Here is a 15952-nt window from a genome sequence, read left to right as displayed (position 1 = left end):
TCAGGCACCCCGTTTCCTGGCTGATGGTTCTGAGAAACCCAGCTTTGCCTTAGGTAGGGTTCAACGCCACCTTCTCACTGGGGCCGGAAAATAGCTGGTCCCCAAACCTCCATTGGTTGCAACAAGTTCCTGAGGTCTTATCTCTGCCATTTCCTTCCCCTCCCTGCTTCTGCCTCTCCTGACCTTTGAATTTCCCTGCATGTGATCACATGTGCAGATCTCAGCCACGAAAGCGCTAGAGCCAGGCTCCCCGGCAGCCCAGGCTGATTGTGGGAAACTGGAAACAAGGGGAATAGATGGGAAACTAGAGTGTCCATTCTGAGGAGTGGAATGGGGAACAGAATGTGCATCTGCCCTCCTGAAGCATGAGTTTGGCATGTGGTCCAGGGAAAAGAAAGGCATTGGGATCAGGGAAATTCAAAAGTTTTACCTTGATGCCTGTATTGGGTTCTCTAGAGAAACAGAACCAATAAGATGTGTATGTGTGTAGGTATATATGTGTGCCAATAGCAAGTACATATACACTGAGTGGCCAGATTATTATGATCTCTGAACACATAATAATCTGGCCACTCAGTGTATATCTTATATAATCCTATATAATAAAAGGCTAATATGCAAATTGTCCCCTTGACCAGGAGTTCGACCAGCAGGCAGGCCAGCCAACTGCCTATGTCCCCTCCCCCTGGCCAGGCTGGCCGGACCCCACCCATGCACGAATTATATATATATATATATATATATATATATATATATATATATATATATGAGGCCCGGTACATATATATACTGAGTGGCCAGATTATTATGCATTCAGATATCATAATAATATGGCCACTCAGTGTATATGCATAGAGGAGGGAGGGAGGGAGGGAGAGGGTGAGTAGGGAAGGGAGAAGGAAGGGGTGGGAAGGGGAGGAGAGAGGAATGGAGAGAAATTTGAAGGAATTATCAGGGCTGGCTAGTCTAATTCTGCAGGGCATGTGGGCAGTCTGGGGGCAGTGTTCATTCTTTCTTGGAGATCTCAGCCTTTTTCTCTTAAAACCTACAACTGATTGATGAGGCCTGAGGGCAATCTGCTTTACTCACAGTCTACTGATTTAAACATCAATCTCACCTGAAAAATACCTTCACAGAAACATCTAGACTAGTGTTTGACCAAATACTGGGTACTGTGGCTTGGTCAAGTTAGCACGTAAAAATTAACCATCACAATGCTGAGTGTTGGGTGCCTGGGGCACAGACTCTGCAGCAGAGATTTACTGCTCCTGGGGGGATGAGGGAGGCAGGGCGGGGGCAGGGCGGTGGAAGTAATGTGGTGCAGCTGTAACTGGGGCCTTGGCTGACCCCACAGAGATCTCAGAGCTGGGAGGGCCTCTCTGAGCTGTCCTTAAGGGGGGCAAGAGAGCCTGTGTCTTTTCATGAGCATCAACCAGCACTGGGCATGGCTGCCTCAAGGGAGGGGCCTGACTCTGATTTTGGCTGAGGAAGCTCCCTTGAGCTGCATAAGGGGCTAGCTGAGTGCCATCAGCAGCCAGCACTCCTAGCAGCTGGCGGGAGAGGACCTCAGTCCGGGAGGGTCTGTGTGGATACCCTGGAGTCTCCCACACCTGCTCTGCACTCGATTGCTGCATGGGCCTTGGGCAATTGCCTAACTTCTCTAGGGCTCATGATTCCTCATACAAAATGAGGATTAAAATGATCACTTATCATCATTGAAGGTGACGGTCACTAGAGACAACACATGGGACTTTTTGACTCAGATCCGCTTGATGCTCAGACTCCAACAGATTGTTTAATACTGACTTTGGTGAGAAAAGAGCTATGGAAAGTTGCCAATTTAGAAAAAGCTTAGCGGACAGCAATTGTATTTTACATTCGACAGGTTGAGAGAGGGTCAACTTTTGCACACAAAAGTTGTCAGGCTGAGGGGCTTTGTACCATGGGGTTCTGTTGAGATACCTAGGAAATGCCAGGGGAAAAGTTGTCATTTTGTCCTTGAGAATAGTTCCACCTGGAGAACCCACAAGAGCGTGGAAGGATGGCTTGGGGTAAGGTATGGTGGGGCATGCTTTCTAGCTCCTACCTGGGGCCACGTGGAGAGGAATTTTAATTCATTTGTGTGACTCCAGAGGTCAGATTGATGATCAAGGAAGAGAACATTTAATTCAAAGCTAGAATAAAGTAATAATGAAAAGAGGCAGCTGTACAAACATTTTGAGTAAGGTTATTCCAGGCAGAAAGAATATCAAGTGCAAAGGCTCTGGGACAGGAATGACCTGGATGTTTGAGGGACAAAAGATAACAGTTGGTGTCTGGACTGGAGATAATGAAGGGGAGAATGGAAGGAGACGTGTAGAGGCAGTTGGGCCAATTACCTAGGACCTTGTAGGTTTGGGAAATGTGCTGAGTCCGTACTGTCTGCAATGGACGCCACTGGAGGGTGGTGGTGCGAGGATGAGGGTTCAGCAGGAGCAGAGCCTCGCCTGGTCTGTGCTCTAGGAAGACCACTCAGGTTGCTGGTGGGAATGGATGGGGAGAGATAAGCCAGCGGTCACTCAGGGAAGATATTACTGTGGCTTGGACTCCGGCTGAAGCCGAATAGTTGATGAGAAGTAGTCAGATTTGGAATAGGTCTGGGAGGCAGAGCCCATAGGATTACTTTTCAATTAGATATGGGTATGAGGAAAGAAAACAAAGTTTGGCTTGAGAAACTGGATGAATGGTGTGCACTTTCCAAGATGGGGTGCTCAGATGGAGCAGTTTACATGAGAAGAAGCAATAGCTGTTGATAGCACTAAATGGAAATGTCTATGGAACAGCCAAGTGGACATGCCTACTAGGTAGTTATTTGTGGAGAATTGGCATGAAGTCAGGGCTGGAAAAAGTGGATTTGGGAATTTCCAGCAAACAATACATTTAAAGCCATGAAATGGATGATACCACCTTGGCAAAGATACAGAAAAAGTCAAGAAAAGGGCTGAAAAGTAGGCCATGGGCCACTCCAACATTGAGAGGTCTGGTTCAAAGAAATGAGACAGCAAATGGGACTGAGAGGAAGTGGCCTGGGAGGTGGTAGGAAAGGCAGGTAAGGACAGTTCAGAGTCAACTTGACATTTAACTAGAGTAAATGAGTGAGGGGCCAATTATGTTGACTATTGCTGAGCGGTAGAGTGAGATGAGGACAGAGAGTTGTCCTTGAACTTTAGAAAGAAGTAGTTCATTAGAGACCCTAATTAGAGCAATTTCAGTTGGTGACTGAATGATGGGGACAGAAACCTGGTTAGTGGGGGTGCAAGGGAGAAGGGAGAGGTACAGAAATAGTGCGTACAGGTACTCCTTGAAGAGCAGAGATCCAAGGTGGCTGGAAGATGAGAAGCAATTTAGAGAATAGAGAGAACAGGAAACAGAATTTACTGAGAAAGTAGAGAAAGACTATATGGAAGTCTTGAGTGCCCATTTGACCTCTGCACTCATACATTTGGTATTTGTCAGTGTCTCACTTCAGGCAGGCGCGAAGTCCACATGTACACAGTCTCACTAGGAATTGGAATTACAATATAGCACCTGAAAGTTAATGTGTGATGGAGGTAGAGGGGGCAAGAGGATGAGACCTCAGGGTTTCTTTATTTAAAAAAATTTAAAAAATATTTTTATTGATTTCAGAGATGAAAGGAGTGGGAGAGAGTGAGAGAAACATCAGTGATGAGAAACAATCATTGATCAGCTGCTTCCTGCACGCCCCCTACTGGGGATTGAGCCTGCAACCTGGGCATGTGCCCCACTGGGAATCAATCGACTGGGAATTGAATTGTGACCTCCTGGTCCATAGGTTGACGCTTAACCACTGAACAACACTGACCAGGCAGGATTTCTTTATTTTTCAGAGACTGCTTATGGGGCTGACACGGCCATGGGATCTAAGCAGAGAAAAAGGAGAGTGAGGACATCAGTGCCTGGGAGGGAGAGTGGTGGTGAAATCGCAGCAGTTGTATTTTCTGGAAGTTTTGAAGAGGATGGAAGGAGAGCAATGGTTAACAATGAGATTGTGGAGTTCTCCCAAAGAGTATGAGAGAAAAAATAATAATTGCTTTTCCTATTTACTTTTACCCATGTCAAATTTTGCTTTTGCTATACCCTTTATAATGTACATGGTATATTAATAGAGACCTAGTGTTTATGGTTCATATTGAAATAAAAGAACATATTTGGGGGTCCCGTTCATTGTGGGGGGTTAGCAATCAGGTGGGTGAGGAGACTGTGAGGCTGGGTGGAAGGTTTTTCTTGTAGGTGATGGCAGGGATAGGGGCTCAGCCCCGCATGCCTGAAAGTTCTTGTGCTCCCTTGCACCATGGATGTGGGTCCTGGGATGAAGTAACAAAAGATAATTTTCAGGAAAAGGTAAAATCATGACTCCAGGTAGATGTAAAAATGAACACTTATTAAAGATTTTATCTAACTCATTCATTGAGGGAACCAGGCAGATACTAAAGGTAGGCCAAAGAGATTTCAAAGAGCACGTTTGTTTATGCAGAGTTATGGAATATCTCAGAGCAGTGACTACAGCTCGGTGAGATCACCATGGGGTGCTGTGGACGAAGCACAGTTTCCTCCTGAAGTACAGGTTCCTTCTTTCCTCTAGATCAGTGGTTCTCAACCTTTCTAATGCTGCGACCCTCTAATATAGTTCCTCATGTTGTGGTGACCCCAACCATAAAATTATTTTCGTTGCTACTTCATAACTGTAATTTTGCTACTGTTAATGAATCGTAATGTAAATATCTGTGTTTTCCGATGGTCTTAGGCTCTACAGCAGGTTGTAAATATTACTCATTTATTTTAGCCCTTTGTATTCAGCATGTTTCTATGAAAATTGAAGCTTTTGTTTTTTTGTGGCCACATAAACTTAAACCTTGTTTATTTGGCCCATGTTAGCCTTTGAGTTTGACATGCTTGCTCTAGAAAGTTGAGTGGTGTTAGTGCACCATAGCCATCGAAATCAGAACTAACAGGCCCAGTGAGAATGTAGACAGTTGAGGAGAATCAAGTAGCGTTTGGGGAAGTGAGGAGGAGACCCGGAAGGCAGCATGGCAGGAGGGGAGGCTGTGCAGAGGCCGTCCGGGGTGAGGACAGATGAAGACAGCCAATCTTAAAAACGTTTCCTATTGGAAGGCAGGGTAAAGGGCAGTGTTACTTGTTTTCATATTGTTTAAATGCTCAAAATACATTTCACTAGAAAATAACACATTTATCAAGAGCTTCCAATAGCTCAAGCTAAGGGGCTTAGAGATGGTTAAGGCTGTGCCTAGGCTGGCGGGAGCTGGGGTTCTGACAGAGGGAGGATGGTCCAGAGCTGCTCATAACTATTCTGTTCTACAATCACATGAAAAACACATGATTATTTTTTTAAAGAAGCAATTTTTAGATTCTGCTCAGGCTGCACCATGGATCTATTAATCCTTAGCATTGCAGACAAAGAATTTACCCGGGCATCATGCATTGTTGGGAGCAGCAGCCTGGATCAAGAGGACAGCAGAGGAGGGGGAGGGCAGTGCCTCCCCAGACACAGGGGAGGCCTGGGTCCCAGGCCCGAGTCTTTCCAACAGGCCACCAGCGAGGCACAATGGGACCCAGATGGAGAGCGACCCTGCCGCGCCTGGGCTTCCCAGCCTCTTTCAGGGGGACGCAGCAGGAAGTCGGGGCTGCGGTGCTGGCTAGGCTCTGGAGGAGGATGTGAGGCAAAGCTGCAGTTCGGTTTGTGATATCAGAAGACTTGCAAGGTGAGACTCACCACATTTGCAGATAATTTGTGAGCTGTATGCCCTTCATTGCTAGAAATTCCAACCGAGCAGTCAGTAACTGTGCTCAGACGCCACCTAGGCCAGCAGCCCTCTGCATTGGAGGGGAGGAAAAATCCAGAGAAGCATAAGATCTGGAGCCATGGTAACTGAGGCGTGGGAGCTTTCCGGAAAGCCAGCCTCACCCAGTGGTGCCCGGGGGCTAGAGATGGCAGGCCTGGGCTCTTGCAGCTCACAGCTCTGTCCCGCCTCCCGCTGGCCTCTTGAAGCACTGCGGTAAAGAATTCCCGCTGTGCATCATCATTTCTTTGCTAATACGATGCTTCACACTCAACTTTTCTTAAGAAAACAGATCTACAGTCCTGTCCTGATGGATGACATACTATTTGGTTCAGTTTGGCAGTATTTATTACAGATACCCAAGGTGCACGGAGTCCTGTTACGGGCAGAGAGACGGTACGAATACTGAGAAAGGGTGGGGTACTGCGCCTAGGCGTGTGTGCATGCGCACAAAGCAGACAGTAATGAGGAAGGGTGGTGTGGAACCATGCAAACCCACTGAGATTACATGGCTTGATTTTGTTGATCATATTAGAAGGCTGACAAGGGCAGATCTGTAGGAACTGGCCGGTGACCGGAAGCATGAGGTAGCTGACGAACTGCATTAGGAAGGTGAGATTTGTGACCAAAGGGAGACAAACATATCTTCCCTAAAAGTATTCAGACACCTTTTTAAAAAGAATTCCCTGCCAAAAAAACCCAACTAGCCTGAAAAGCAAAAAAAAAGTGGGTAAGCACATTCGTCAGTGGTATTCTTTTCATTGTCTGAAAATGCACAAGTGTATTCTAGGCCATAACTGGAATATTTGGGTAAATGATCAAAGAAATAATGTACAGAGATTAATCTAAGGACAACTATTCATATAATCTAATAGGAAACATACTTCCATGTACGTGGGGCCTCTCTCGGATTTTAACGGTTTTACTGCCAGCTAGTTTGGGGCGATGGACAGAGACCCTGAGAGCTGGGTTAAAAAGAGACTCTGGGTTTAGGTACAAGCCTGGAGTTTGACTTGCCATGTGCTTTTAATCTAACATGGTTATCAGTTAATATTACTACTTTTTTCCCCCTAATTATTAGTATAGGTAGTCTGCCCAGGACCAATTCCAGCATGTAATAATTATAAGAGTTCCGTCAAAAGGTTGATGGGACTTGGGGGGCTCAACAAGGGTGAGCCACATATGTAGTTTACCTGTTGGAAACGGCTAAACGGCACTTCCCCCAAACATGAATGGTTTTGTTAGCTGCCAGACAGCTCAGGGCATTTTACTGCCTCCTGTTGGCCAAACACCTGAACAGCTGTAGGCTATTCCCCAAACTGACAATCTCTGTAAACCCTTTGATACCTTACCCTTTGAAGTGTATATTTCCACCTTGCCTTGGGACAAATTGTGTTTAATAAAAGCACGTGTCCTGAGACAAGGAGAGTCTTCTAGCTCCTTCAGCTGAAGCTCCTCTGACCCCCAATGCCTTTCAAAACTATCTTTCGTCCATGGACTCTTTAATCATCTACGCGCAGCCCCTTTCTCCAGAATGCTGAACCCTTTGTAAAGCTGGGAAAAGAACCCCGGCATAGTCACTGTTTCATTCACTAACTCACAGAAGCTTGGGGTTTTTCAGTATGAAAACAATGGAACCCAACCTCCTAGCCCATGCTGGAATCTGCTCTGCAGCATCCCTGAAACAGGGGACCTGCTTTTGCTTAAGTATCTCTAGGGGTGCAGAATTCGCTTCTTCTTGAGGTGACCCATTTTATCATCATGTTCCCAAAGTTAGGAGTAAGGTGAAAATCACACCAAGCCACATTACCCTTCGCATCACTGTAGAAGATGTGACGTCCCCCATGGTGTAGGAACAGATCACATTTTCTCTGGTTGAACCTCAGGTGAAGTCTGATGACTTGCATTATGGGATCTGCAGAATGCTCATCTGTGAATGCTGGCTTGTCGGGATGAAGAAACGGCAGGTTCACTTTCCACACACACTCACTTCAGGGCTGACTCTCACTGAGTGGAAAGTTGGTCACTGCAGAATGTTTAGTTCTCTCTCTCTTTCTCTCTCTCCCTCCAACCCCCCAGCACATATAGTTAAGTTCATGTAATTAAACATGTAGTTTCAGCAGCCATCGCTTAGTGAAAGAGGTGATGGAAGCCTTCAGAGCCACTTAAGAGTCCTTGAAATAAACTGAGTGACTGCATGGCTTCTGGGAGGGAGGACTGTCCCTGGAATAACAAAGGGTGATAAGGAGGCTAAAGGTCTAACACTGCAGCTCACCTGCCAGGTGTGTCATCAGAGCAGCTGGCTGAACCGTGAATGAGGCTGCCAGGTGAGGGCTCTTGGTCACATGGGAGGGCACAGGGGACCTGTGAGCTGAGGGGAGCCAGTGAGGCAGATGCCTGGCTAGGAACAGGATGGTCTAACAGCAGAGCAGAGCCCTCAGTAGGCTGGGCCTGGTGCTGCCTTCAGCAGGTTCTTTCCACATACAGGCTCCCAGGGGACCGCCCCTTCTGCCGCCTCGACCTGATACACACCCTGACAACTCCCAAATCCTGATCTCCAGCTCAGGATCATCGTTTGAGCTTCAAGCCCAGCAGTCCACTGACTTTTCCACTAGCCGTCCTAGAGACCATGCAAATCCCGCCTCCAAATGCGAAACTCGGGACTCTTGGAACTTGGCCCTGAGCTCCCCACCGCCACGCTAACCAGGGCTGATGGGAACGTGGGTGGGGCCTGTCCCTGGAGAACTGGAGAAGGCTCAGCCTCACAGAAAGACACAGGACCTGAGCTTGGCTGTGAGTTTAACCACAGTGATTAGGGCGATTACAAAACCGTAGTATTGCAGCCTAGAGATGCCATTTACTCATTTGACTTGTCTTCCTGGAAGGTGGACTGATTTCGGTGACCACGTGTCTCAGGAGCACTGTCCAGGGAAGTACACACCCTTTACAAGCAAACGCCTCACAGTGACTTCACTGGCTTGGAGCCTAGCGGGCCTCCTCCTTGGAAGCAGCTCAGGAAGAATGGCCGCATTTGGGTTCTAGGGCCCTGCCAGCTTGTGTGAGGAGGATGGCTGGGCGGGGAGCTCACCTGGGGTCTCCCGATCCTTCTCTAGGATCTACAAGAATAATAGACAAATGTGTAAATTGACCATACATCTGTGACACCCACAACCAATCAGGAGTGAGTATGCAAATTAACCCAACAAAGATGGCGGACCTGTGGGTGTTGCAGAGGTATGCAGGCGCTGAGCGGCAGGGGGTGGGGCGGGACACCGGCATCGTTGCCATAGCGATGCAGCGGGTGTTCCCACCCCCTGGCCACTCGGCACCAAGCACGCAGGTGCCAAGGGGTGGGGTGGATGTCCCTGAGACCCCACCCGCTTCAAGCCTATGGCCAGTGTGTGTGCACACCGGCGCCAAGTGGCCGGGGTTCCGGGGACAGGTTCGGTCCTGTCAGCCCGGCCTGGGGGCAGCTGGAGTTCGCAGTCCTTTTCCTTTGTGCAGCCCCTGGACCGGAAGCAGAAACCAAGAGCGCAGGAAGCACCAGGAATTCTGGGAATCATAGTTCTGGTGGAAGCCCAGAGCATGGGGAGCACCAGGAATGCTGGGAATCGTAGTTCTGGTGGCAGACGCATTGTGGGATCTCCTAGACCAGTGATGGCGAACCTATGATGCTCGTGTCAGCACTGACACGCGTAGCCATTTCTGATGACACGCGGCCGCATGCCGAGGATGAAACATTTGCTGCTCCTGAGGATGAAACATTTGCGACTAGAGTCTTGGAGTTAGTTTTTTCCTCAAAGTGACACACTACCTGAGTTATGCTCAGTTTTTTGGTGAAGTTTGACACACCAAGCTCAAAAGGTTGCCCATCACTGTCTAGACACTAGAGCAAAGTGAGCCTGGAGCAAGTTACTGTTGCAGGTGGGGGATGGAGGGAAAGCAAAGGTGAGAGACATAAGTGAAGTCACAGTGTCGAGAAAAAATTAAAGGGAAGATATCCTGCAACTTCTAGGAAATCTCCACCAATGGAGCAAAGAAAAAAAAAAGACCTCTATTATTCTGTGAGCACCAAACCAAACTGGGTTGGGGTCTCAGACAATTCGCTCATATGATTGCAAAGACAGACAGAAACTCTCGGATTGGAGAGGGCTCCCTGAGGGCTCCCAGATTGAAAAGGGTGCATGTCAGGCTGAGAGATCCAAACCCCTCCCCCCCTGCACGAATCTTCATGCACCGGGCCCCTAGTGTGTCTATAAAAGGCTTCTTCTGTCAGACAGCTTGGGAGGGAGGGGGAAAGGACGGGAGCCACTAGGTCATTGACTGTACCTGGAGGTCGGCAGCGAGCTCTCGACCTTGGGCCCCTCAGGCTCTAGGTGGGAGTCCTGCTGCATTATTCCCGGGCGCCCTGAGCTGGCTGTGAGCCCTGATGAAGGACTCTGCCTCTTCTCCCGGCGTGGTCACCTGCCCAGACATCTGGCCTTGCTCTGATTCACTCCCCAAGTCTCCAGGTCTTGCCCCTTCCATGAAATGGCTGTGCCTTGGGGCTCTCACAGGCCCTTTGGCCCCTGTTTTTCTTGCTCACCATTCCCCACACCCATGATCAAACTCCAGGTCACAGCTCCAGGGCAGACTGGTGGTATGAGGAAGGGCGGGAGGAGAGGCGGCCGCTCCCTGACTTGTGAGGGATGATGGCCAGGGCTTTTCACCCTGGGGGTCCCAAGCCATCTCCGAACACTTGGACCTCTTGACCTTGCCTTCCCGGCTGATGCCTCCCTGGGTCTCTCTTCAGGCGGGGCCCGTAGCTGGAGCCCCAAATCAAAGCAGGAGAGCAAGGGGTTCGTTAGAAAGGGGGAGCAGTGTGGTGGTGGACAGTCCCTCACTGCTGTGGCTGATGGACATGTCTGCAGAGCAATGCTGCTGGGGGGCTGGGGGCGGGGGAGGGGGCTGGGCAACAGGCTGGCTTCCCCGTTCTTTGACAAACCTCCATGGTTTTCAGCACAATTTATATACAATTAAGAAACCACATATTCTATACAATCCAGCCAAGTATCTTAAGGTTTAAAACCAATTTTCCCTTGAAGTGCTTAGCGATTTTTAAATATTGCTTCTTTTTAAATGAATGTTCCTCTTTAGTCTGTTGCATAGCCTCCTTATATACACAGGAATGAGTGTATACCTACATGAAATGCACATTTGCATGCACCCTGTAGCTCTCATGAGCAGAAGTAAGCTCTCTTGACAGCAAAACTGAGGTTGGAGCAGACACTGGACTCTACTGGAGAGGAAGACGGCCCTGTTGTGGTCGGGGGCTTGTAGCTGTCGGGAGGTGCCAGAGCGGATTTCAAGTGCAAGAGACCTTACACCCCATAATGTAACAAAGCCAAGCCATTGATTTGGCGGTGGGGAGGGAGGCTCATGAACAAAGAGGCATATATTTAGTAAAAAACTAGATCTGTGTGCATTAGTTTCAGATTTTCTTACTCGTCATCTCTAACCAGACCTTTGACAGATACTTTCTGAGCACCTTCTCTGCATGTGCAAAATGCTCCGCCGTCTGCATGGGCTGCTCTTTGTAACGAAAAGCATGCGAGCTACTTCGGGCAGCCTCTAGAAGCCGTTCTTTCATTGTTGTGTCTGTGTTTTCGCTGCCAGACACAGTCCCAGCATTCATCTGCCTCTGGTGTCACACAAGGAGGAAATGTCCTTGTAGTGGCTGCCTCCGAACGGGCACCTCTTCATGCTCAGGAAAGGACCTGATATTTGCACAAAGTGCTTTGAAGGTCACCTGCCCGAGTTGCACCCAACCCCCTGCTTTCTCCTTTTCCATCGAATTCTTCTGTTGAAGTTAACAATTACAGTCAGTGTAGTAACAGCATCTCCTACTTTCTGAGATCTTTTTTTGTAATAGGAACCATGGATGGCTGAATCAGAATTATTTAATTTAAGCATCCCAACATCCTGTAAGTTGCTTGACCTTCCCATTTTTCAGATGAGAAAACTGAGGTTCCAGATGAGTTAATAAACTTGCTCGAGGTCTGACTGACTCCCATGTGAAGAGTTATTCCTGGAACTGGGTCATCGTTCCACTTTCAAAGCTATGCCCTTTAGCAAGTCCCCATGGTCTCCTGGGCTTGGTCAGGGGCTTCCCCTGAACCCATAATGCTTTGTGCTGCTTCTACCATAGCACTCATTACCTGAATTGTGACATTTACTGTTCACTATTCCCATTAAATTGGGGGCTCCTCCAGGGGTCATGCCTTACTCACTGTTTACCTCCTGGCCCCAGAGCAGCTTCTGGCAAGAACTGTTTGAACCTTGGCTGGCTTTCCTGTGATGTGTCATGATAAGAATCCTGAAAAGCAAGGGAAGATGGGGAGAGGCATTTCTGATCGATGTCAGAAGACATTGGGTTTCTGTTCTCTAGTCCTGAATTGGATGGTGCGGAAGCTGGCATGTGCCATCCAGCTGAAGTCCCTTCTCCCTCCATGGAGGATGAAGTGTATCTTCCCATCAACTGTGCGTCTGGAGACTGGCTGCCTGTGGGAAATGTTTGGAGGCCGATTCAGGGAGCATTCCCTTGCCACAGTTCTATTCTTGGGGTGCTCTCTCAGAGTCCTTGCCTCCGGAACAGTCCCATGATAGTGAGAGCGAATGGGAGGATGGTGAGGAGCTCACAGACCCAGTTGATGGCGCCCTCAGGTGGGTATCACTTTGGGCAGAATGGGGCTGGACTGAGTTCTCCCAGTGTGGCTCACTGTTTCAGCCACTCTGGCTGCCTGCTGGTCTGTGGGCAGCACCGTGCTCCCATCACGGCCCCTCTGGTCACATGTCACCATGCAGGTGTTTTCACCGTGGTCCATGTCCACGACAACCACCCCATAAGAAAAGGTTATTATTGCTCACACTTACAGATGACACATTTGGGACTGTCCCAGCATCTCACAGTGAGTAAGTAACAGAGTCCCAGTGCACCCTAGTCTCCTACTCTGTGCAGGATGAGTTCAGTGCTACCCTGCCGCCTCGCATACGCACAATCACTGTGTGCTGCCTGTGAAGTGCTGGCTCCTGCTTCCTTGGCTCCTGCCTGCCTCTGGGTTTGGTATTGAAAATTTCAGAAAACATGTCCTGGTATCATGTAATGTGGCCCTTCTTGTTGAGCCACCGTGGCTCAACACAAGCTCCTTCTTGATCAAGAAAGCCACTAGAAGTAGGGCTGGGTCACCAGGCTGGGGTCTGATTGTGCTGGTGAGATCACGGGAGGAAGAAGCGTAACAATGTCAGACTGAGAGTAGAGCGAGTTGACATCTTGACAGGATGTTAAAATGCCTCCACATATGTAGTTCTAGTCTTAAAAGAATGCTGCGTGTTCAAGAAACTTCCACATGAACACACTCTGAAGGTGCACTGAGATGTGCTGGAGCACTGGCTCCTGGATTTGAGCTGTAACTGAAACACACCCGTTCACTTTCATCCACGGTGGCCCAGCACACTCTCACCACAAACGATTGGACTGGACTCTTAGAGGACAGGGGCAGGCAAGCTGATAATGTGGGTGGGTATTTGAAATTCAAATATGACAAGAGGGTTCGTTCTTATCTGAAATAGAAAACAAGTTAATAGGGGGCACGACATGGAAGCTTTGAAGACGGCACATGCTATTTATGGGGAAGTGGGACATCTGACAACTGTGGGAATGAAACATGATTCACAGAGTGTGGAGCTAGCAGGGAGCGGCTGCTCCGTGGAGGGCAGTCTTCTGGAGAGAGCTCCTCAGGGCTGGGGCTACGAGAAGAGTCAGCTTTGAGGACTAGGGACGCCCATGAGTGCTGGGCTTGTGAAATGCCCAGGAGCTTTCCGTGCTATGGAGGGAGGCTGTGGAGCCCAGAGAGGTGGGAGCGGTGCTTCGAGGCAGAGCGGCTCAGGCTCTGAACCTAGCTCCACCCTTAAGAGCGGGTGACCTGCAGCAAAGTGGTCTTCAACCATCCGAGACTCAGCTAACTGATTGCCAAATGGGGATAACAATCCCACCGCATGCTGTTATTGTAAGAGTCAGGGGACAATCCGTGCCAGGTATGTGGCACACTGCCTGGCATGTAGTAAGGGCTCAAAAGGTGTCAGCTATTTTTATTATAAATCAAAAGGGAGGAAGAAACATCAGTGAGATGATGCAGCCTTATGAACACATTCAATCCTTTTGGATTTTCCCCACTTGACAAAGGAACTGGCAGTCAGACTTGTGCCCTGAGGTGTGGAGTGGGGTGGGGAGAAGTCCTGGTTTATGGGAAGATGGCCAGGGTCTGGGATGGACTGAATAGCCCTCAGCTGTGGACAATGGCTTAGGATGTAATTAGGCTGAGTCTTGTCACCGTCACTCCTCCTTTCCTGCTGCTGGAAGGCGGGCGTGCAGGTGGGACTGCTCAAGGCCTGCGCGCTTAGCCTGGGCTCCATGGAGCAGCCCACGGATGTGCTTCAAGGTGTCCATTGACCTCTGCACCTGGAATGTTGACTTGTGTGGTTCTTTTGGAAAAAGCAGCTCTTCACATTCTTTAAATTTTCTCAGAGATCTATAACCAAAAGGCTGAGGACCTACCTCTCTTGTAAATATTTCCACTGTCATCCCGGTGCGGGGAGAAGTCCTGGAGGGCACAGAGGACTGTGCTTACAGGTGGAACAGTGCATCCTTTGAACCTATATAACAAATTATTTTCTTTTGTCCTATTAGACAGGAATAGTGCAGAGGAAGTTTCTATCAGTGATTGAATTTAACCCTCATATCAACTTTGAATGATATTCTCATTCCTCTTTTATAAATGGGACTTAAAATGTTTATTTAATTATTCCAAGATCATGCAGCTAACAGAGGCAGATTCACACTGCATCTCCCTGATTCTACTTTTGGCACATTCTTGCACTTCCCTTGAATGTGTCTTTCGGTGTGAACTTAATATAACATAGATGCCTTTCCATCACGTGTCACGAGTCCTGCTTTTCCCTTACAGAACATTTCCCCCTAAAGAGGCTAAAACAAGCCCTGCTATCCAGTGGGACTGGAGTCAATGCAAAAGTTCTGTTTAGGAAAGGCTGCTGGCCAAATGGCAGAGGCCACCCAGTCAGAGCTTTGTATTGTTCTGGGTGAACACAGTCTCCCGAGGGAGGACCTGAAGTTACTGTGTGAATGTCCTTTTGACTGTGGTCACATGGAAGAGCCCTCAAATGACCTTGGTCCAGAGAAGGTGCCCTCAAGCTCCACCACCAGGAAAAAGAAGGTGCCTGAGAAGATGACCGTGATGTCCACCCTCTGAGATGGAGGGTCTGGTCTAGTTTTTTAGAACTAACGTTGAAAAGATAATGCCTGTCACTTCTGAGGCTCATTTGGGTAGTGTCTGTGACCTCTCTTCAGTTCTGGGGTGTATGTCAAGTGTGTGTGTGTGTGTGTGTGTGTGTGTGTGTGTGTGTGTACCCTTGCACTCATGGCTGGGGCGGGGACTTCCATCTGTGCAGGATGTTGAGAACCAACTTCCTACATTAAGATAAACTTGCCCAACCTTGGAACAAGGGGAGGCACTGGTGCCCACTTTCTGGGGCAGATGCATTGTTCTAGTTTGCACCATCTAGTTCCCCATTAGTTGAAGCAGTTTTTGTGGTTTTCAACATGTCCCTATTCAGCTCAGGGTCTTGGCTCAAAGGCCATGAGAGTCATGTGTTTTGACATCTTTCTGTTTCTTCCTATGCAACTCCCTATGGGTATAAATTATTTTGAAAGTGTTTTCTTTTGGGATTCAACAACCTGATTCTCAACCTGGTTCTAAGGATTATATTAAAGAAATATAAGATGGGAACATATAATACAAGAGGAAGAGTGAAGAGGTAGACCCAGCATTACCAGGTGTTAGACATACAGCCAACACCATGACAAAATCTAAACCAGCTGGGAATAGCAGCTGCACAAAAGAAATAGATCTGGTGGACCCAGGTGTGAGCAGGGGGCATACTCAGCTCTACATGATGGAGACACATGGCAGTCAGTGTCTCTGTGTGGGGGAGAGAGGGCACCTCACAGAGGACAAGGATGGCTGACCCATGATTAGACT

The 15952-nt window shown here is 48.4% G+C and overlaps 1 protein-coding gene across 1 annotated transcript in view; it reads left to right on the top strand.

Moving 5' to 3' along the window:
• FRMPD2 (FERM and PDZ domain containing 2) overlaps positions 1 to 13665 on the top strand; it is a gene marked incomplete at both ends in the record, with an annotated part of 61994 nt that extends 48329 nt beyond the window's left edge. The window contains 2 exon segments of the mRNA XM_079793245.1: positions 12390 to 12564; positions 13573 to 13665. Of these exon segments, the coding sequence (XP_079649371.1) occupies positions 12390 to 12564; positions 13573 to 13665 (268 nt within the window).
• Between the last annotated feature and the right edge of the window lie 2287 nt (positions 13666 to 15952).

Source organism: Cnephaeus nilssonii (genome assembly GCF_951640355.1).
Source record: "Cnephaeus nilssonii genome assembly, chromosome: 16".
In the NCBI taxonomy this organism is placed as follows: Eukaryota; Metazoa; Chordata; class Mammalia; order Chiroptera; family Vespertilionidae; genus Cnephaeus; species Cnephaeus nilssonii.
The sequence above is the reverse complement of the archived record's forward strand: the minus strand, read 5'-3'. Positions and strand labels throughout refer to the sequence as shown.